At 45.4% G+C, this 22,905-nt stretch overlaps 1 protein-coding gene across 1 annotated transcript; it reads right to left on the bottom strand.

The window, feature by feature from the left end:
* On the bottom strand, positions 1–22,905 carry LOC142055638 (syntabulin-like). The gene is made up of 6 exons (XM_075089754.1): positions 22,744–22,905; positions 19,144–19,311; positions 18,817–18,962; positions 4,352–4,555; positions 3,209–3,358; positions 1–1,986 (listed from the first exon to the last, which is right to left on the bottom strand). The coding sequence occupies exons 1-6, from the start codon at positions 22,828–22,830 to the stop codon at positions 837–839; spliced, it is 1,905 nt and encodes a 634-aa protein (XP_074945855.1). The 5' UTR covers positions 22,831–22,905; the 3' UTR covers positions 1–836.

Below are 22,905 nucleotides of genomic sequence, written 5' to 3'. Positions count from 1 at the left end.
ACCATTTCTAACAGGCTTCATTGAACTTGTGATTATAAAGGTAATTTACAATGAAACAATTAAATAAACAATAAGCTAAAGCACTATACATTTCAAAGGGCTCATATGACTACAACATTCCAACACATTAAAACTTTAAAACAACATCAACACTCAAATTGTACCTACACCTATACTTATCTTTCTAACACGTTTCAAGACTCTCAACAAAGTACCTTTTTGGTTACAGTCCCTGTAAACACACAAGACCGGTGAAACACTCAAGCAATTGTACAACTGAGAAGAACACTACACAAGACAGGAACAAACAATGTGCTGGAAACTGCCTGGGGAATAGGGGGGTTACCTCTAAATTGAACTGACTCTTTGGACAACGAATGGATAACACTAGCATGCTCTCTGGAATACATGTGTGACATCCTTAGCGGGAACAAGCCTCCGTGTCACTCAACACTGTAATTTCACAAAAGCTTTAGGTTAGTGCTGCCTAAAGAAATAGCCCACCTTTCTCTGGCCGTTTGCTCCCGTGCACGTCTCACGCTACTCTTGAGCCAGTGCAAAGGGCTGGTATATTTGCCCAGTGAAGCAGCCAGGGAAACTCATTGAGCTTAACAAACAACAAATTAACATTCAGCAAACAAACATGAAAGAGAACTCACTGTATTCTCCTTGATCTCCCTGGTCATGTTCACTGTGCAGATATGTTGGCACCAGAAAGACACCAGCGCGGTGGGGTGGGGGGGGTGGGGAACATGGTGACTGGGAGCAGGAGGACTATTTCTGTAGGCAGCAGTACTCTCAAAAAACGCCAGTTACAAACATCCTGTAGAAAGGCTTTACCTTTTCCATTCTGAAACAAGTAACATGTTTTCAAACCGATTTATAGGGCAAATCAAATAGTCAAGAGCAAAACGGTGGACTAGGACAGAACTGCAAAACAACGCTCTAGTACTGTAAATGAGATCTGTTCCTGCTCCATGAGTACTGAAAGGCCGCATGATAGTTGGTACAACAGGGGCTGCTACAGCCAGATCGCTGGCGAGTCTGCTGCTCCAGTATCTCTTCTTTATTCCTGTCTGAGAAACAGTATTGACGTACCCAAAGACTTCATCATCATGAGGTCCTGTAAAATCAAGTTCTTTCACAAAATGGTTTTCATTAACTCCGTGCTCCACCTTCCTGCATGGAGGTGTCACAGGAGACAAAAGGATGGTCGAGTTTGGCTCACCTGGAGTTAAGTCCACTACGATACCAGAATCACTGAGGCTTTTGAGAGAAATTGACCCAATTCCTTCAGTGAAGAAGGCGGGCTTAGAAGACAGGCATCTTGAGCTCTGAGCTCTGAACATGTTTTGAATGAACTGCTCCCCTTCTAGGCTATATGGCACCACATCAGTGTGGATGGTCTGCTCCACCATCATGTTTCTGACTTTCTCCTCCTCCTCCTGGGAAAAAGTTAGTTTTTCATCCAGAACATTTTCAAGCATCTCTTGATTCACAGTAGAATTGGAGGGAGCTGGCTCACTCAACTCAGAGGTTGTGGTGGTCAAACTCTCTTCAAATAAATCAGTCCCGTTAGCTGTGTCCTCATGAAGAAACAGCCCACTATCTGCCAGCTCCTCCAGAGCTTGGTCCTCTGTGGTGGGGCTGTCTGGCATCGTGGTACACAACGGCTTGCCCTCAGAGTCACATGTGTACTCCGGGCGCTGCTCATCTCTCACAGAGCTGTTCAGGGCCATCTCCATGCTCGACACCAAAGATTCCAGTTTCTTGTTTTCAATGCTTATTTCTAGGAAGTATTTCTGAAATTTTTTGTCTTTCTCAGCCAAGCTGTTCTTCATGCTCTCAATAACTTGCTTGAGTTCTTTAATTTCCCTCCTTGCTTCCAAGAGGCTCAGCTCCATCTCCACATGATTACACTCGTCTTCGATCCAGTCTTCCTTCATACGTTCCACCTGAGCTTTGAGCTTTTCGATTTCTCTTTCCCTGGAGCAAAATAAAAATATCGTAACACTTCTGGTGACTGCCTAGTTAAAGAGTCAACGTGAGGCTCCACCTCACTGGGGTGGCTATGCTGCAAAGATGCTCCAAGGAAGAAGCAAATTCCTCCATGCATCGTTTGCTGCCACCTCTGAGAGAACTGGCAGAGATGTCAGCTGGCTGCCAAGACACACTGGCTGATTCCTAGCCGGAGTCACCAACCTTGCCACACAGCCAGCAGCCTTGTGGGCTATGCTGTGATCCTGGACACTTTGAGGTGAAAGTGGTGGCCTCTGGGTTAGGTCCAACCAGTACAGCGCTTGACATCTCATCTACTGCCTCACCCTGGAGGAAATGACAAACAGCTGCCTGGATGTGTCCCCTGTGCCTGCCAGCAGCTCGTCACGTATAGCCAGAGCCAACAGTGGCCTCAGACAGCAGGATGGCTCAGGGCTGCAGGCACCTGGCTTGCTTTGCACCCGGCTTGCTTTGCACCCCCCCAGCCCAGCATGGATCCAGAGGCTTCTGCCTTCACTTGCAAGCAAGTGGGGAGAAGGGCCCCCTGCGTGAGATCCAGCCCTCACAGGTACAGATGTCGGGCCACCCAAAGCAGGACCAAGGGGTCCCTGGGACTCTACCTTGGGGCTCCATTCAAACAACCCGTTGTGCCCGCTTGGGTTGTGTGTGCTGGAAAGCCAGTTCTCAGAGCACAGCTTTAATAAAAGAGAGAACATCTGTTGCTGTGTAATGTACATTGTTGCTTCTTCGCTTAGCATCCATACAAAGTGCTATTGCAAAAAAGTCCATATCTAAGCAACAAAACCACAAGCGGGCACACTAGTTTGTGTCAGAGCTTTTCTTTCATTAGGGGAAAAGGGGGACATTTGTCGTCATATTTTCTGAGTGAGGTGGAACTTTTTTTATGTATAAAGGTCTCAGTGCTAAAGTAGGCTGGTGAAGAACTATCCTTTGAAAGTCTTCTATCGGGAAAGTTCAAAAAAAGGGAAAAAGAGACAACCATATTTGTAACAAAAGTGCACGGTACATATTCACTGAGCACACAATGAAACCTTAAATACCTGAAAACAACCTAATCAGCCCGACCATATTTCAAATCTCTTAATGAAAACTTTACATGGTCAAGAAAAGAGTAAAAATGATCAGGACTCCCATCCCTTAATGCTCCTGAATAAATCTTGTCCAGTCTTATTTCTGAAGTGAAATATACCTTTCTGTAACTTTGCACTCGGATTCCTTCAGCTTTTTTTTCAAATGCCGTATTGTAACTTCTTTCTGCTGCAGAGGAGTCAAATACCGCTCCGGATTTTCTGCCTTAGTGCTGCAATTGTGACCACAAGAAATAGATTTCCCTGATCGCCTGAAAAGAAAAAAACCATCACACCATCACATAACATCACTCCTACAGTTCTTCAGTCCTGGCAAAAAGGAACACATCCCATAGACTGATACGGCGCTTGACTCATTTTGGGCTCCTCAGTGTCCACACAAGTGACTCCCTCTGGCAAATCAAAGTACTTGAGAAAATGGCTGATTTGTGGCTATAGTACAAAATTTACTATTTATCATACTTGTTTTCAGTGCCATTACCTCAAATGAGACATTTAACTTTAAAACACCTAGCCATCTCCTCACCCAAAACGGTGCCCAAGAGCAGGCAGCTGGGCCATTGGCAAGGGCACCCAGCTGCAGACACAGCCAGGTAAGGAAGCGTACAGACTGAGTTCAGCTCCACATGTGAGTTAAGAAGCCGAGCACCCTGAAACCTACATTAATCCTGTCTAGCTTTAGGTGTGTATCTGACATGCTTGGCTGTTGAGTTGCCTGGGGTGGGAGGAAAGAGAGAGAAAGGGAGGGAGAGAAACAACAATTTCTTCTCTGCAATACGTGTCGCACGCTCCCGCAGGTATTAGTTTTCTTCCCTGTAGAGGAAACTGCACGCAGAGGTACCTAAGGCCGGGCAGGGTGAATTTTCACCCGAGCATACAATATTTTCTATACAACCCCACCCAACTCTCTCCAAAGGAGAAAGGACCTTTCTGTGAAAGAACCAGGAAAGCCACATGAGAACTGACAGCATAAAACCACGGAAAGGAGCCTGCCTTGGAGTGAAAACCAGCTACAAAGCGCTTTGACTAAAAGTAACCTTGAATTTTACAGTACTGAAACAGTCAAACTTTTACATGGGATAGAGCACACTGTTGATTGTCGAGCCACCAATATGAAGAGTCACACCCATGCTGAGGAGCAACACGACCCCTTTGGCAAGCCAGACAACCAGCTGATGCCCCATTTGAGTGCAGAGAAGGTAAGTCAGTGTGCTGAACACCAGGATGCTGAAATAAAGACTTGCCTCGTCACTTGGCTGCTGTCACTTCCTTTGTTTGAGCCTGAGTTGCTTCTGCTGGCTAAAGAAGCCCCATAATTCTGACGGGTGTTCGCAGGACTCGGCTGGTTTTTGCTCAGTGTTGACAAAGGGGCCTTTTCACGGGAAGCAGGTGGGCTGGGTCTGGACTTGTTGGATAAGGATCCATTATTCTGACCATGAAGGCCACAACTGGAGGAGAACCAACATGGTTAAAGCATACTGGATTATCTTTATCACACAACTCATTATGTGTCTTATTTCACGCACAAAGTTGTCTACACACTAAAACAGGTAGATAACTGTGAGTGGCCGGGAAGAAAGTCCTGAAGTCATCAGCCACTGCACACTCTTTCACTGACTGTGGGGCTCTCAGTCTGAATTATGTGATCTAGGGAAACGGTGGCCATTTTCACGTTTCTCTGTGGCTAGCACGGTCCCCACTGACTCCACCAGATCATCCACATTCCCTGAACCTCTGACTCCATTAAGTAATGAGAGGACTGCAGCCTGGGCTAGTGCCAAAAGAACCACGCTTCAGCCTTCCCTGGCCAGACCTGCAGAGAGATGCCTGCTCGTGGAGGTTTGCTCTAAGACTGCTTTCATGCTCCTTGGCAAGCAGCCTGAGGGATCACAGTGTGTGATGAAAACAGATTTGTTTGAGCCACTGTTCCTTTCTCTCTTTGGCATAGAGGGTGCTTCAGCTGCCACTGTCAACTATTCATAGAATCATAGAAGACAACCATAGAATCATTAAGGTTGGAAAAGACCCCTAGGATCATCAAGTCCAACTGTCAACCCAACATCACCAAGTCTCCTAAACCATGCCTTGAGGTGCCACATCTACACATCTTTTAAGTACCTCCAGGAATGGCGACTCTACCACCTCCCTGGGCAGCCTGTTCCAATGCCTGACCATTCATTTATTAGATATAGTTCAAACCCTACTGTGAGCAGGCTGAAATAGTATTAAAATAGACAAAGAAAACCACAGATTTTTTTCCTTCCTTCCTTCCTTCCTTCCTTCCTTCCTTCCTTCCTTCCTTCCTTCCTTCCTTCCTTCCTTCCTTCCTTCCTTCCTTCCTTCCTTCCTTCCTTCCTTCCTTCCTTCCTTCCTTCCTTCCTTCCTTCCTTCCTTCCTTCCTTCCTTCCTTCCTTCCTTCCTTCCTTCCTTCCTTCCTTCCTTCCTTCCTTTTCCTTCCTTCCTTCCTTCCTTCCTTCCTTCCTTCCTTCCTTCCTTCCTTCCTTCCTTCCTTCCTTCCTTCCTTCCTTCCTTCCTTCCTTCCTTCCTCCCTCCCTCGCTTCCTTCCTTCATTCCTTCCTTCCTTCCTTCCGTCCTTCCTTCCTTCCTTCCTTCCTTCCAGTTTCCCTCATACGTATCTACCTTTCTTTTCCCACTCTTTATTAAATAACCTGACTGTCGACTGTGGGCTTGAAAGCAACTGGTATCTGTGCTGCTGGCAACTGCCAAAGGACTGAGGTGCTCTGAGCACAGCTTCCCAAGGTGGGTTCCTCGCTTGCTCACTTGGTTTGTCTTCCTGCACTGCTACACTGCTACCTACATCCTCTCATGGAATTGGTTCTTCTAAACTGTAATGAACGGGCTGGTTTCAGAAAAGAAGAAGGCAAATCCAGCCAACCAAAGAGGCTTGAACATAAAAATTTAAATACCACAGCACTATGAAGCAAGAACTCTTCTCAAGATTCCCTAACTTGGTTTCGTCCCTCCTCTGAAAATGGAACAGTTTATAAGGAAGGTGGCTGCTGCAAACCTTCATCACACTGCTGTGGTTTGGGTGATTTTATAATTATTTTACAATGAAGTGCTGGACTGTGGTTTGTGACAACACTGAGATTTTTCAGAGGAAGTTGAGTCAAACAGTTAAAAGAGAACATATCGCAAAGGAGACCTCTCCTTCCACTTCGTACAGTACAGCATCAACTCTTGGGTGAGGCAGAATTCACATAGACTGTGCGTAACGCAGCAATGCAATTGAAGGAGCATTATTACAGAGGACCTCTGTCTAATTAAGTGGGTCAGGATGCTCTAATTTAAAGTTACATTTAAATGCACAGAAATACATGCAATGATACAGAATCTTACTGCAAGTAAGGTGATTTTAGGGCTTCATATTATACTTAGTATTTTTCACACACACACACACACCCCGGCCAGTACCTTTACTGGTTAGATTTAATCTAGAGAGTGCTTAGGTAATGTTTATTTTTCTAACAGTCTCATGACACAGATAGGAAACTGCTCATTAAGCATCATTCTGCCAATCTCTGTGCACTGGGGCACACTCCGACCTCAGAGACATCTGTGTGACTTAAGCATAGAGGTATCCCACTGCCAGTCCCGGCCTGCCTGCCAGCACTTCCACAAAGGGCAGGAAACCCGTCCTGTCAATCTGAACTCTTTGCACCTGCTCCAACAAATGTAACCAGCAGGGATTTTGTGGGTGGAGCATAATGTGCGCTGCTCCACCCAAATGTCCTCACCCTTGCATTCACAAGCTCTCTGGATTTGCACTTCACAAATGATAGGGAGAAATCTTACAGAAATCTTTCTTGAAAGATTTGTTTAGATAGATAACTGATTTATATTTTTTTTTTTTATTTGCATATAGTTTTAGTTACAGAAAGGTTGGGCAAGGGTGTTGAATACAAAAGCATCAAAGGCAATATTGTCTACTTCTTCCTACAAAAAATAAGGTCATGACCTGGAAAGGGACATGCCAAGCTGACAGTTTATTACAAAGAGAAAACAGTGATAAGACCAAAAGGTTAAGGTTAACTTCTTAGAGGTACTGCTGTTAAGCAACATATACCCAGTTGTCTCCTCCTCCACTCCAGCTGAAGTCTTTTCTGTCTTACCTGAGGGTATCTCCCATACTTGTTATGAACAAACAACAAAAAAATACCTGTCGGCTGATCTGGCCTACTGACATGTTTTGGTCTCAAAAAATATAGCTTTTTTTTCCCCTTTCTCATATTACAGTTCTCATCAGCGTAAGTGCTGCCCAAGAGCATAGTGTTAGCCAAATTGTTTCAAAACTCACACTAGTGGTATTTTATGTATTAGCTGCAAGGCCTTACATAGTAGTCTCTCTCTGCACTAGCAACTCTCTCACTCTTCAGGAAAAATTGCTTTGCTTACTTGTGAGAAAAAGACCTTTTGCTTCCAGCAGCCGACACACGGGCTTCAGGCACTGAGGTACAGCCTGTGTTGCTTGAAGAGCTAAAATTGGTTTTAACCCCTGGAAAAGAAAAGGGACGAGTAAAAACACAGTGGAAATCATAACTCAAAGGCTGTTTTAAAAATCACAATGAACAACAGGCATCATCCCTTTGCCCATCCTGTGTGAATTTTAGCAGTTGCATGAATTTTCCAACATCCCTGATGTCAAGCACGTGATTTGTTCTGGATTTGCAACATTTCTTCAGAAGTGGCACTTAAACAAGAGCAGAGAAAAACCATTTGGACACAAACCCCTCACACTAAAGAAGCCCTTTTAGGACACAGCTAGGAACATTTGTTGTGACAACCTGTTTGCTTTCTTACAGCCGTCAATACAAGAATCAGGCTGCTCACACGGCTCCTGCAGCAGCACACAACTGTAACTGCAGATTTCGCTTGCTTTAAACCATACGAAAAGACTACGCGCTGGGGGAAAAGCCGCTTCCATTTTGGTTTCTGAGACGATGTACACATACATGCATATGTACATATAAATGTGTATAGGCTAATAGGGTATATGTGTCTGCGTATGTACACACATATGCAGGTTCTCGTGGCACACAGAAGGACAGTAAAGCAGCTCTAATAGCCTTAAATCAATCCAATAATCACGCGCGGCTCTCAAGTGCTTCTGGGGTGTTAAGCCATCTACCTGATTTCTGACTTTCTATGGATCACAGCTTTTATTTCCCAAGCCCTGGCATGTACAGGGAAAACCGCTTTCATTTTGCTACAATCAGTAGTAGGTAGAGCTACTAAGAAAGTCTTATCACCTGGAAAAATACCCACCCTAAAGCTAGGATTTTTTTCAGTCTGTCACTCAAATGGCAGATGTCCAAAGCCATATCTGGGCCTTACACTGCAAAGCCACAATATTGTACGATGACTTTAATCTGAGGGAATGGAAATAACTTTCCAACATCCTTTAAACAGCTGGTCGGGGGGAGCATCTCTCACCTGAGAATTTCTGGGCACCGTCTCACGCACAGACACCCCCAGCCAGCAGCTGCAGACTTACCATGAACCCCATTTTTGCTATATTTTCCATGATGCATCTGCAGATACCATCATCCCCCACTGGGGTGGATAAACCTTCAGCTGCACAGTCTTTCTTAAATCCTTTGCAGAACTGATGGTGATGTGCACGGCTTGTACCCCAGTTGACTAGGTTTGTCGCTGTGACAATGTGATTGCGAAAGCTCACACATCTAAGTCCCAGAACAACCCACCTAAGCAGCATTAACCATGAAAGAGGCTGCCATTTCTCAAAAACCATTTCTTTTGTCTCAACTGGCTATAACACTTGTTTTGCCCTGATCTGAGACTCCCCTGACTAAGAGGATTGTCTTACCCACCATTTCCCACAAAGGATACCACATATTGAGTCATCAGCTTAAGCGGTATCTCAGTTGAAATTCATTCATACATATATTTCCATGCTGCAGCCACTCAGTGTCACAGTGCTGGCAGGCAAGACAACTTGGCACTATGCTCTGACGGAAACGCTCATGCCACGCGTAGTGGCATCCAACACTGAGAGGCCCGTCACTCTGGCCCCAGCCCACCTTGCAGCAGGCTACAAGCAGCAGCACACCCACTCCCTAGGAGCAGAGCTGTGCACCGCTCTGTGCAACGGGAAGAACAACACAGTGACGGCCAACAAAGTACTGCAACGTTTTCCAGGATTGCTTCTTGCCTGCAAGACACTGGAGTGAAATAGTGCAGTATCAAGTGCTGTCCCTGCACTTTATTGCTCAGTGGGCAACGGCACTGAGCTAAGAGAGTGCTGCAAACAGCATCATGCTTTCTGCACTGCCTTTTAGCCTCCTTGCTGCCCTGACAGCACCACTACAGTCACCTAGCTCTAGCTGACATGGAGGGGAGAGGGGAGCCTGCAACCCCACGACTGCATGCTGTGCTGCCCATGATGAGGAGTGCAGGCAGTGCCAGCTGGCACAACCCAGGCAGAAGCAGAAAAGGCAGTGATGGTACGTCAGACGTGTGTGCACATCTGCCCCATGGGTTGGAGGACCACTGCTTAGGGAGCTAACACCGTCCTGCCACAGCACTGCAATTGGCTGGGCAAGGTAGAACAGCTTAGGTATACTTGGTCTGCCAGGACAGTATGCAACCTCATCACATACGTACGTATGTATATGGAGCCAGTATATACATTTCTTACACAGATCCACACAATAACCATACATGCATGCCTGGAGTATAGCATCCCAGTCTGCTATTTATAGCCATTACAGATGGTTGGATACCTTGTGGCATGGTCTTCTGGCCTCAAAAGTCAAATTTTGCTTGCACTTGAGCATGTAATATTTTTCCTTCTATAAGAATAAAGCTCAAACTTTCCTGCGTGCATTTGATTGTCCATGTGCTATCTAAATGGTAAGGTTACAACATAGAAAAAAGGAAGAAGTAATACCTGTGACAGGAACACTGACAGCTGAGCAGAACTGGATTCCTAAAATTCAGGATGCATCTGAGTTTAGTAAATCTTTTAAGCTAATTTAGTCTTTTTGTGTAAGCCTTTCTTATTTGCAACTTCACCACTCTTTCATAGCTGCCAAAGTATAGAAACCACAGAACTACCTATCTTCTGACTCCATAAACATGACCTCTTAATATATATCTATGTGTGTGTATATATAGATATAAAAATCATTCTTGATGCTAGGTTTGCATATAGTCACCCAGTGAATCAGAGCTGTAAATGAAACAGCGCTGACAGAGACAGCTTGTCCTCAGAATGTAAAGCACTTCAATTTGCTGAGCTTCCGTGCCTTCAAAAGCATCCTGTTACACAGCAAAGAGACGAAAACACAAAATAATATAAGTTCACCACTCCAGTGCAGCTGCTAGAGGAATAAGTAGCATGCTGTCCCTGTAGATAGCTTTATTTAGAGACCCCAAGGGAAGAGAGGGGGCCTGACTGCATAAGAACTTGCAGCAAAGCCATTAGAAACAGCTGGAAAAGTAGAGATAATTCAGTTGTAATGCCCTTTATTGAAAGAATCTGTATTTTTAAAAGACTAAGTTTAATTTATCTTAAAACTTTTAACTCACAGCTACATCTCCAGTTTCAATCTTTAACAGCGTAAGCAGTAATATTTCCAGGAAACATTAATGCTACTTCTTTTCTATTTAATACGGGGTTGTTCCTGCAAGATTGTTTTTGTACACCACAAGCAATCTAGGAAAGAAAACCAGACTGCTCACATGCACGAACAAATGTAAGAAAAAGAAGCTGCACAGAAGTGATGAAGTCTTGCTTCAGCATTTCCGGCTTTTCTTCAGATAACACCCTTAAAAAAATGACCCATGTTGAGGGCAAAGGCTGCCAGCAGGGAATGTACTCAATTCACAGTGTCAAGCTCAGCTGACAGCGTGTTTTTGTTCCAGTCCCTGGCCTTTGACTTACCATGCGATTTACTATTACTATACATGAGACTCTTGCCTTGCACTTTGCTATAAATTTCACATCCAACAGTAACTGCGTAAATGCAGATATAATCCTGGGAGCAAGGATCAGGACTCTCCTCCACGTAGACTGCTCTATTCTTTGTGTGACAGAGAAGCTGCTCCCATGTGCTCTGCCGCTGCCCATGTCCGACAGATACCCTCTACTACCACGAGGTCTAAAGCCAGTGGAGGAAGCTGATGATGCTCTGTAGGTTGCAGTGGTTGAGAACTCTTGTGAGAGGTGTGGATTTGAACTCCTTCGGTCTAAGGAGGGCACTGAACTCAGATCTTTTCCCCGAGCTCTACTTGCTCAGCTGCCACACAGAACAGGGTGGGTGGTAGCACCAGTGCTGGCCATAGTTCAAAGCAGTGAAACGTGCTGGTTGCTGGCACTCACAGAGGTGGTCTGGCTCTGGTACAGAGGTTCAGAGTGAATGTGAGGCACGTGAATGGGTGCAAGCAGGGTACAAGTAGGTGGCCAAATCTGGGAGACGGGCACGCCTCTCTGGCCTCTCCTGTGGACTGGGAGAGGTGCGTTCCTGCCTGGCATGCTCTCTGCTGTGAATCTTGGATTGTAGTACCTAACCACCCCCTCTTATTTTATATGCAGTTTAGTCATCAAGCTCAGACTTGCAAGTTGTGCTCCCAGAATGACAGTGAGAACCTGAGCACAGCAATGCCTGGCATCAGCATCCCCTCCCCTATCCCACTGCACTGGCCAAAGAAGCTATCGCTTATCACTCTTGGGTGGACATCTACCTGACTGCTTGCCTGTGCTCTCTCATCAGACAGATCTGTTAATCATGTTGCAGCTGATTGCACAGCGCAGTAACAGCTGATAAATTGGCAGCTGGCAAACATGCAGTCAGAGAAGACGTGGAGCAAAACTTTCAGTGTGGGTGACCATCAACTGTTCAAACCTGCTGGGTGAGGGGACTTCCAGCTCAATACCAGGCAGAAGACTTTGGGGAAGAACTTCAACGCAGATCCTGCTTCCCTGCATTTAGATCTAAACTTGATTTTACTTGATCCCCTCAATTCATAGTGCTGGTTGTGTGACCTAAACTAATTATGTATCTTGATTTTTGCTCATCTAGTTCACCTACTTTTCTTACTTTGGAAGAAAGTTTGTTATCAAATAACCAAAATTTATCTCATTAAGCAGTTTTCCAATCTCATCTAAATACTATAGCTTTGGTAGTAATCTGAACTGCATTCATGCAAAGTATAAGCACTGCAGATCTCAAAATAAATATGGAATGTGGCTTGTGCGTGCTGTGAAACCACAGTCAGTCAAGCTCATCTCTAAAAACAGTCACTACAAACTAATTACTGAGATTGGCTGAGAGCCATCATGTAGACTCTGCATATCACTGTATCCTGAGCCAGCATTTTTCTTCATTGGTTTTAATTCATGGATTTGCAGAGCAGCCACGAGCAGATGTTGGAACAGACAAAGAGCATTACAAGGTGTTTTTTTTTCCTGCTTTATATACCTTACAGAGATTCTTCGTACGGAAATTAGCCTGACCTCATTATTTTTTGTGATTCTATATGCAGTTTGAGCTCTTCTAACACCACTTTAGAACAGCTGCCAGCAATTTTCCCTTCTCATCCTGAAATGACCTTTGTTGGGGGAACACATGTTCACGGAGAAGAGAACAGTCTGGACAACTTATCTTTCTGTTCAAACCAAAAGGCTCTTTTGATCAGAGATGGAAGGATGCTACTTTGCTACTCCAACCTCATTAGAAACATTGAGACTGGAGGTTCAAGAAATACCAATAGATGTATAACATGATACTCAACTTGTATATGACAGTTTTGGAAAAACCTCCGTGATGTGTAAATCCACCTACGGACAAGTCTTTAATAAGGAAGCATGTGGTGTCACCTCAGGAGTTTTCTCATATGCCTGGCAGTACTACCTGGTCTGCTTGAATAGAAATGAATAGGCTGGTCAGAAGTACTTTTAGAAGCTGGAAAACACCATCTTTGGCAGGGATGACTTAACAGAACACAGAAAGGGAGTGAACTCAGTCATAGACTAGGTCAACATCCCAGCCGTCCCGTTACGTTGGTGGCAGAAGTTTAACAAAGGGCTTTCAGAGGCCTCTTCAACACATCTCCTAAATCTGGTTCCAATGCACAAGGAGGAGAGAGGCTGGCTGGTGCACAGCAACAAACCCCGCAGGCATGCATTCACAGCAGCAAATGCTGCAGGTATGTGTCCACAGCATATATGCAAACGCATGAAATCACATGCTAAACCTGATTCAGCTGAAAGCTTTTGCACAATCACCCTTAATATAAGGCACATGGTTTTCATTCTAATGTGCATAAAACATTTTAAATCAGTTTTACATGTTTTCAACAGGGAAGAGAAAACCACCAGAATGAGAAACATATCTGAGAGGTAACTAACTAAGCAGCCCTGCAATCCCAGGATCAAAAGCAAAATTTGTCATAAAGCTAGTCAAACATTTAGTGTAACGCACACCTTGAAATTATTACAAAAAACTAATAGAGATCAAGTGCCATCTACTGAAACGAACAGTAAAACCCTACCCAGTATATCGATTGGTTGCCTAAACTATATTTCTATAGTTATAAAGAAAGACAAGGTGGGTCTCAAAGCAATGAATGTCAAGTTACGACTGCTGTCATTTGCTTGTTTTTCCCCCCAGTAGCACTCTTAGCATTAAGGAACACTAAGGACAGACATGAAGCCTGTGCTTTTTCAGCCTATTAATCCTTGAGGGTTTGCGGTCACACCGTATTCTGCCAACTTTAGCAAAGACTCACAGCGTGCCAGGTGCCCAGACTTCGAAAGCCAACAACTTCCTATTACTTAGAGAATTTCAGAAGGGAGGAACAGACGACCTGTAATGAAATGCCTCAACATGGAAGCAAGACAAGGCTTGTAATCCAACTAAAATACAAAACAAACTGCAGAATTTTCATTTCCTTTAAACACAACTTACATAACAGTACACCTAAGATACGGTATTATAAGGTACATCTACTGTTTTGTTACAACACATTAAAAGTAATACATTTCAAGCTCCTTGGGGAAGCGATGTCCACCTTGCAGCGGCTGGAGCAGGATTTATGAAAGGATGCCAGGGCCCCAGCTCCACGGGGGGAATTTTGGAAGTAGCGCTCTCCCTATCTGCCACCTCACTTGAGAAGTCCCGCTCTCAATCAGCAGAGTGTCTCAGCTATGTGAAACTCTTGTTTCTGGGCATGCCTAGAAGCAGGTCAGCTTTAAAAGAGCTCGGTGCCTGGCTCCTCTCCAAAGACCAGGCTGGGTGTTTCACACTACACAAAAGACATCAGGGTCCACACAAAAGCAGCCCAAGGAAAGCTCTCTTCTGCTCTCTGCTTTACTGGAGAAAGGATCCACCTGGGATTTGCAGGGCCAGATTTAGCTTTGAACTGGGAGGAGGCTGCACATCATCTCCCCATCACACCACCTGGGACACGCACTGCGTCCAGCTGTAAGAACCAGGGGAGGAGATGGGGTTCCTGTCCTCTCAGCTTATCAGGGCCTTCTCCAGCTCCTCCACAGATTCACCCAGTTTAGGGTGCCTGCACGTCTTTGTCACCCGTTGCTACATACATAGTGGAATCCAAACAGGCCTGAATTTCCCACAGCTCCCCTGCCTCCATCAGGAGACCCTGCCTAACCCCTGCAGCCAACACACCTGAGAAAAGTAAGTTCTACAATCTAGAGTTTTGGGCAAAGTTGGGCAACCTCTGTCTAGTTGCTCTATCAGATGCTGGCTTTTATTTTCTTTTCATAATTGTGGTTTATTTATTGGAACAGGGACTGGGCATGCATTTCCCCCTTCTTCCAGGCTCTTCCTAATCTCGGAATCATAACGACAGGTGAGGACCAAAAGAGATTGAAGGCATCTAAAACACAGCTTCCCCAAAATTTATATAGCTAGGTATGTAAAAGCAAGCAAATGTTCAAAATGCCACCGCTATCTGCAAAGTCCTGCTTAGTTGTTTATGGCTGAGTTTCCACTGTTGAGCCCATTAACCACCAAATTCCCCAATGTCCATATACCACAGTGAAACCAAATCAGTCAGATTTGCATGGCTAAGATAAAGACGTTCCCTTAGCTTTCTATGCCTGCATACAAATACAGATATATAAACAGAAGGAATATAGAGACATATCCACTCAACACTGCTCAAAAAGGATTAAAAGATGTCACTCTAAAGCACAAAAAAAAAATTTCTGAGTGATTTGGTCACCAAAAAACAAAGTTCAGAGAGCACTGAAACTATTTCTGATTTTAATTCAAACATGGCCAGATAGTGGAAAAAGAGAATTTTCTACTTTCTGTCTGAAATGATGCTTTAATTTTGAGAACTGTCAAATTCCTTTCTTCTTTTAAAAAAGGGGTACAAATATTTTGATATTTTTATTGCTTTAATTTAACTAATTCCTAATTAAAACTAAATCCTTTCCATTTTTTAATTTTAAAAAAATTACATTTAAAAATTAAAATTAAATAAATTGATTTAATTAAATAAATTTAAAATATAAAATTTAAAATTTAAAAATAAATTTAAAATGTATTGAATTAAGTACATTAATTAAAGCCTTAAAATATCTCTAAGCATTCTAAATATTTTAGATTGAAGATTGTCTTTGTTCAGTCTAGAGAAAGGCTTTCTTTAATGTTTTGATTTGGTCAACAACAATGATGACAGGATTACAGGGCACTGTTTATGAAGGAAGATTAAGGGAATACAATTTGTGTATTCTAATCAGTCTGGCAACACTCTATCATGGGGAGGAGGAATACAGCTGGAAAACTGTAAAGAAAACCATTTAAGAGCAACACAGGATTCTGGCTTTTGCTGCATTTGCTGCAGTAGATACACAAACTGCAAAGCCTGCTCCAGCTTGACCTCACACATATTTTAAAACAAATACTTAAGAGCGTGCAGTGTGTGTAGCATCGGTTTCTCTTATTTGACTCATATTCCATAACGAATGAGCAAAAGAGAGAAAAAAAGCTTCTTAAATATAAAAAAGACTTTTTTTTTTTTTACTAAAGATCACAACTCTTGCCATCTTCCATACCTGCCTCAACTCTGACCTCTAAACCTCAGTGCCCTTCTTACGCCAGGAGCTCAGCCATCTTTTCCAGATGGAGGAGGAGCATGTCCCCACAGTCCCCAGGAGACCTGCATCTCTATCAAAAGGCATTTGGCACTAAAAGGTGAATTGGCTGGCACAGGTCTCACCTTGTCCAACAGCCCAGCGGCTGAGGCGCTCCCTGCAATAGTCCCATATCTGCATCCCCTACTTACTCAGATTTGCAGTTGGAGCCGTGGCTTTCTCACGGACCACGCGCGAGGCTGAGCTTGAGGTTGCAGGCGTCCTGAGGCGAGAATCTCCCTTTAACAGTTGGCGTCCCACTTTCAGGAGATCTGGAGTGGTATCAGGACAATTAATGGGCCAGAGAGAGAGAGAGAGAGAGAGAGAGAGAAGAGTTATGGTGTGCCTGCTGGGTACTTGGCTTCAAACCCCCAGTACAAGAGTAACTAGATTATACAAAGTGGAAGAGCTTCCCTGGGAGCAGACTCCCTGCATCCCCTCAGCCTGCTCAGCGGCCTGCTACTAGGGCACTCGTCTCCTTTGTGCTCAAGTCCAGCCTCCAAAAGAGGCAAACAGACCTAAGTAGAAGTTTCTTTTCCCTTTACTGAACTAAGTAACAGGCATCTCCTTTTAATGTTCTTTTCCTTTGTCAGGAAGGACATAAGCACCTAAGTGCGCAAGATTTGTGCCCGAGACCCTGAATTGTAGGTGGCCTGTGCCACCAGCCCAGAGCTGAGCAGATCATTGCTTAGGACAGATGGGATTCAGGCTTTCGCCTTTTACTTGCCCATTCCTCCTTTGTAACTTGCTGACTTCTTTTCGGGATCCTCTATTATCTCTGTGATGTCTGGGTGCCTGCTGCAGCCCGAGAGTCTTCTGAACAAAAGGAGATATATGTCTTGAGGGGCCTCAGCCCAACCAAGCAACATCAACAATAATTTTTTAGAAAGGGTGGATCATACAATCTGTGACATTTTTCTAGAACACTTTAATTTAACAGGAACTTGCAGATTTGGGTTCAAAAATACAAAACACTTGAAAGCCAAAACAGTCTTTGTAGGTGCTACTTTGTTTATTCGTCTTTGAAAGAAATACGTGGCCCTTTGAATATGTTATCCACACCAATTCAACTCAATTTGTTGAAATTCAAACTCTAAATCTAAAACATATAAAAATCCTAAATAAAAAACCATAGCGCTATGCTCATAATTTTTCAAAGATGCTTTTTCAGCATCTTTTGCTCAAAATATTTCTCTTCCAATTATATTCCGTTCTTATCTCTTGGAAGTTATACAGCACTTTTTTCACTTCAGTGCAATTCAGTTAGCTTATACCCTAAAACTTCTTCACTCCTGCTAACAAAATTCACGGTGCAACGGGAGATACAGGCTGTCCATGTGCAATGCTAGGTGCCTTGGGCAGCGGTCCTCAGAAACAGGACAAACGGACAGTGCCCAAGCCTGTGAGGGATGAACAGGAGAGGAAGAGGCATCTAATTAGACTTACTTGAAGATCCAAGCGTGATCTTCAAACACAAACTTTCTTCCGCAAATGAATGTCTAAGACTGGGTTTCCTTTCTGTTAAACAAAACAAAACAAAAAGAAAAAAAAAAGAAAAAGAAAAGAGACAGAAACCGTACTTGGCTTCAGTAAAGGCTAACAGCAGAGCTGTCATAGACCTGATGAGGAGCACAGGAGATTGGGGTGGGATTCATCTGACTAAGCATGGATGTCTCTAATGTAGACACCCATGTCTGAGCCAGCCTCGGTCCCATATTTAGGCAACCGAGAGTTCGTCAATATAACCAGTGAGTTCAAGGTACTCCCTCACCCCCGAAACAGCTCCCACAACGGCCAGGAGAGAAATGGCAGATTCACCTGTTCAAGCTGTTTCACTTCTGACCAGCGATGGGACCAGTCACTGGAGCAGACAAGGGGGGCGCCCCCCCATCTGCAGCCCACAGCTCCTGAAGGTTGTCTAAGGAGACCCGTAGATTCGGTTTTCACCTCTTCTGAATCACAAATACCGAGGGATTTACCCCAGGCAGAGGAGCCCCAGCGGGATCCGCCGCCTGCGCTGGGTCCGTTGACCCAACTGGCAGGGACCGGTCAAAAACTGCCACAGGGGGGACCCAGGCGTTCCGATGCACGCGGAGGGGGCTGGGCTATGCAAATGAGGGAACCCCCCAGCAGCCGCTTCCCCCCTGCTGCCAGCCGCCAGACCTCACAGCACCAGCTGCTACAACACACCAAGCCTTCACAGGGTGACGCCTCTCTGTGCTCAACTCCGGGATGCAAGCTTCGAGGTTAGCGCGGGCTTCAGCCTGGGCACGGCATCCTCGCTCACGGAGGGCGACATGCGCGTGCTCATTTCCCCCTGAAAGAGTTAAAAATAACATTAGAAACCCTCAAGCTGACACAACAACATCTTCAACTCGTTTAAACTAGACACAGGAGATGTTTCTGTGATCCTAGTTTTTAAGAACAAAAATACATGCTTTTTTGAGCCTTCAGCCGTTTTAAAAACCATTAGGTGCTGCCACCTCCTGCACATCAGCCCTCCTGCATTGCTTTGCCCTCTCCTGCTGCGTTGCTTTGCCCTCTCCTTCCCCTGCTTGCCAGACACTCACCACAGCAGCAACGTTCTCCTGGTAGACGGTCATCATCGCGGCGTTGGCAGGACCAAAGCTGATATAGGTGGAGTAGGCTTCCAACACGGCCATACTGAGGTAGAACAGAGATGCTGTCTCCTGGCAGATGACAGCCTAAGAACCAAGGATGACACAGTCATTCCCAGGAGGGAGCACACTGCAAAGGGGGGAAAAAAGGAACCCACACAAGCAAGCCCCAGCCGGCAATTTGGTGTGCAGTAGCAGCAAAGGAGACCATTGTATACCAGTGGTACCAGGGAGGGGAGAGGCCCTGAGGTTTGTCCCATCCACTTACCAAGGTGACCCAGGAGCTACTGCCCCCATGTGCACCGCAGATGTAGAGGCACAGGAGGGTGATGGACATGACAAAGCAGAACACAGAGACAAACATCACCCAGCCTTGCAGCATGGGTAACTGGACCTTCGAGGATGCCACCAGGATCCAGACAAGGCCCCCAAAGATCTGCAAGTGAAAGTGGGAGAGAAAGCAAGCATAGGGTAAATCGGCTTATCCAGGGCAGAGCCAAAGGCCACGCACACCTCTGGCGCTAGCACTGCACATGGCAATAGCCCAGGGATACCTCTGAGTTCTTCCCAGCCTCCACTTGAAACTGGGTATTTAGCTGGGAGCACCTGCCTCTGATCTTGACCCAAAAAAAGCCTGCCTGTGGCCCTGCCTCCTGGTGTCACTGCCATTCATGCCCTCCCCACATCAGTGTGCTCAGGAGGCTGGTTCAGACATTTCTGAAGGCTGGTGTCGATGAACAGGGAAGCTTATCCCAGTAGGGCATGTTTGCTTCACACCCAGTGTGGCAGATACCTGAAAGGAGTGCTGTCAAAGGCAGCTCAGCTGCACAAACAGCACAGACATGGCCTTAATGAAGGCCACGTGAAAATGTTACCCTGAAAGGAGAGAGAACAAGCTGAAGAGAGGCAATACCGCCAGTTTTACTCTCTGGTAGGGGAAATAAGGTTGGGGCTCCCAGCTTCTCCTGGGAAGGAGGACTTGTATTGCTGCTCCAGCTATTTGGGTCTTCCTTCGCTGGCTACACCAGAGCTGCACAATGCACCAGCTGCTGCTCCAGTCGCAGGTGGGACCCCATTCTTCTCACCCAGGCTTGGGAGTTTGCCTTGGGTTTTTTGGTGGGATGGGGAACACAAGGACAGCTACATCTAGGCTCTACCTTTTCTCCACCAGCAGATTCCTACACCAGAGGATGAGAGCACAATGTCCAATGCTGCAGAGTGTTGAGCTGCAAACGGTGTCTTTGCACTACAACACACTCAGCAGCTTTTCTCTGCCTCAAATCAGCCCAGTTGTTTCTTGAACCTGTGCAAAGTTTAGTCTATGCAGCATCCTATGATGAGGAGTTTCACGGCTGAACGCACACTGCGTGGAGACTGGTGCTGCTGTGGGGACCTATCCCTCATCACTGGCTGGTCTTGGGCTCGCAGGCAAATCTCCAGAGGTAAGACAGCCTCACTGACTCTAAGAGCATTCTGATCGCCAGTGTATCCCAGGCCAGCCTTTGCCACCATCCAAGTGCCAACTCATACAGATCACGGCATTTCCATTTCCTTGGAGGCTTTTTGCAAGTGGAGAAAAACGTTTCTGATTTACAATACTCAGAAAATGTTACATCATTTGTGTCACCCACATTTGTAGGAAAGTTCATTGGTTACATTACACAAATTGATACATTAAATCAAGGATGCGGTTGAGACCTTGCAAATATCTGAGTGCAAATAGGTTGTCCAAAGTGCTGCTGTTTTGCTGCCTCTAATAACAACCAAAGACTGACACTTGAAAACTAATCCAGTCCCTGTAATAAATCGTGCAATGACACCATGAGTGCGTTGCAGCTAAAGGTCCTGGAGAAAACCTCACCGCTGCTCCATTCAAATCCAACACAAGTGGGGTGAGATAAGAGGTTGGGGGAAGAAGTATCACTTCTCATTTCTTACCACTCCCCAACTCTCCTTTCTGCAGGATGCGATTTCTCACTCAGACAAGTATGTTTGTGTGGTTTGATTACTGGCTTTGGTTCAGAAGAGTCATAAAACTGAGGAAAGGGTCAAGAGGCTTCCAATAAACACACAGCAGGTTGGGGACAACAGTCTAAGGAAAAAAAAGTCTTTTAAATAGCCTTTACAAAGCGAACATATCTGCTTTCAGCTCGTTTCAGCTTTTCCACGTAGGCCTGGCTATCCAGATATGCAGAAGACTCTTCAAATGAAATAGATTACAAGAATGAAACCCAGCCTCACAGAATAAAAATGGTAGCTCTTAATCAGCGCACCCCGATGTGGCAATCGTATGAGCTGCGGGCAGGACCTTCTGGCTTTTTCGCATCTGTCTTAGCAATTGAAATGACAAATATTTTTGTGGTTACCATATTAGTCCACTGAAGGCAACCTTGGATTCCGCTACGGACTGAGAAACTCTTTGTCCTTCTGAATGCTGTGATATGAGGCAGCTGCCCCTTTTGTACACAGAGATAATACAGCTGGACGACCTAGAGTCATAACGCCTCCAGAGATGGAGAAATCCAGTTATGCAACGTTCTTCTTTCCCAGGTGGTTCCTGAGCCTTTAGGATGCACATTTCCAGATCTTACCCAAACCAAAGGATAGGGTGCTTATTTTCGTCTCATTAAGCAAGCTGCCTTGCCAAATCCCCTGGAGAAAGGGATTACAAACAGTTCAAGGCACAGCCACTACCGTAATATGCTGATGCCAACAGCATGTTCAGCACCAGGACCACCGTAACCCAGTGGTAGAGGTGGCTGGCAAGTGTCTGCCCCACCAGAACCTCCACAGGGACTTTGTACCCACCTTCATGCAGCTGCAGGAAACCTAGACCATGCTCTCAGGCCCTGGGCAGAGACCAAGTGCCCAGAGCGTATTTGGAGGAGCTGAGGCAAACTTCTCCTTATACATCAGTAACGCCTGCTTTACTCCAATTCTTCTTTGCTCGACAGCTAGGAGAATGAATTAAGTGCTGTAAATCCCAGGAGTGTGGACTGACTTGGGTGGCAAGGAAGGATTTGGTCACAAAGGGCAAAGTTGAAGTTTTAGCATTAAGTGACCTGAGTGCCATTCTACAACCCTCAGCCAAGCTCCTCAGTGCTGGATGAAAGTACTCAGGCTTTGGAACAAGCCTCTCAAACTGTTGTGAGAAGAGCAGGCTTCATGGGCAGAAGACACAGGAAAAAGACTTTAGTTGAAACTTTCCATCTTCTAGTCAGTGCTCGCAGCAACTGCTTTTAATCACCTGTGCCAAACCTATTAAGATTATGATCTTCTCCTGCTTAAGGAAACTACAATATGGGAAGAAGTTATAAGGTGTTTGTTCACTCTTTGCTCACCCACTGTTGCCCACGCACCCAGGTCCAGCGCTCTGTGTCTTCAGCTCGGGAACACTGCAGCTGAGCAGAATGGCTTCAGCAGCCTTGAGTCTTTGCTGCTGTGAACAATTACTTCAGCTTGCCTTTAGCCCCTGCTTTAAGCAAACCGTTTATCTTCTGCCTGTTTCAGCTGCTAAAATCATCTTCCAATTAATTAATCGGCTCAAATTGGCAACCTAGTTTAAACCTACCAGCAACCCCTTCCATTTTGTTAGGCAGGAGATTACAAAATGTTTACAGATACACCACAAAAATCCCCTGCAGACTAAAGGAGAGCTTCAGAGCTCCCAGCTCAGGGCTTGTGCTTTTCTCTGAGAGTGAGCTAGGCACCAGGGGCTGCCCTCAGACCCCTATGGCTCAGAGACCTGGCACGGGTCCTGAACCACATGCTTTGTATGAGGTCTCATCCCTCAGGCACCTGCAGCATGAAGCGTGCTGGATGCCCTGCAAACAGGATCTGCCCTCCCCAGGAAGAAGCCAGAACTCACGATTTCAGGAATGAAGAGCACATCTGGAAAAGTTGTCAGAACAGCCAGGCCGCTGGGCAAAGAAGTGGTGGAAGTTGCTGAGGACATTGTGAGCCTCTCCCACGGTGACTGTCAGCTGCTCTGGCTCTAGCTGCTGGAGGTAGCTGCCAAATGCAACCTTCT

This window comes from Phalacrocorax aristotelis, chromosome 3 (assembly GCF_949628215.1).
Source record: "Phalacrocorax aristotelis chromosome 3, bGulAri2.1, whole genome shotgun sequence".
NCBI lineage: Eukaryota > Metazoa > Chordata > Aves > Suliformes > Phalacrocoracidae > Phalacrocorax > Phalacrocorax aristotelis.
This window is presented reverse-complemented; position numbering and strand designations above follow the sequence as displayed.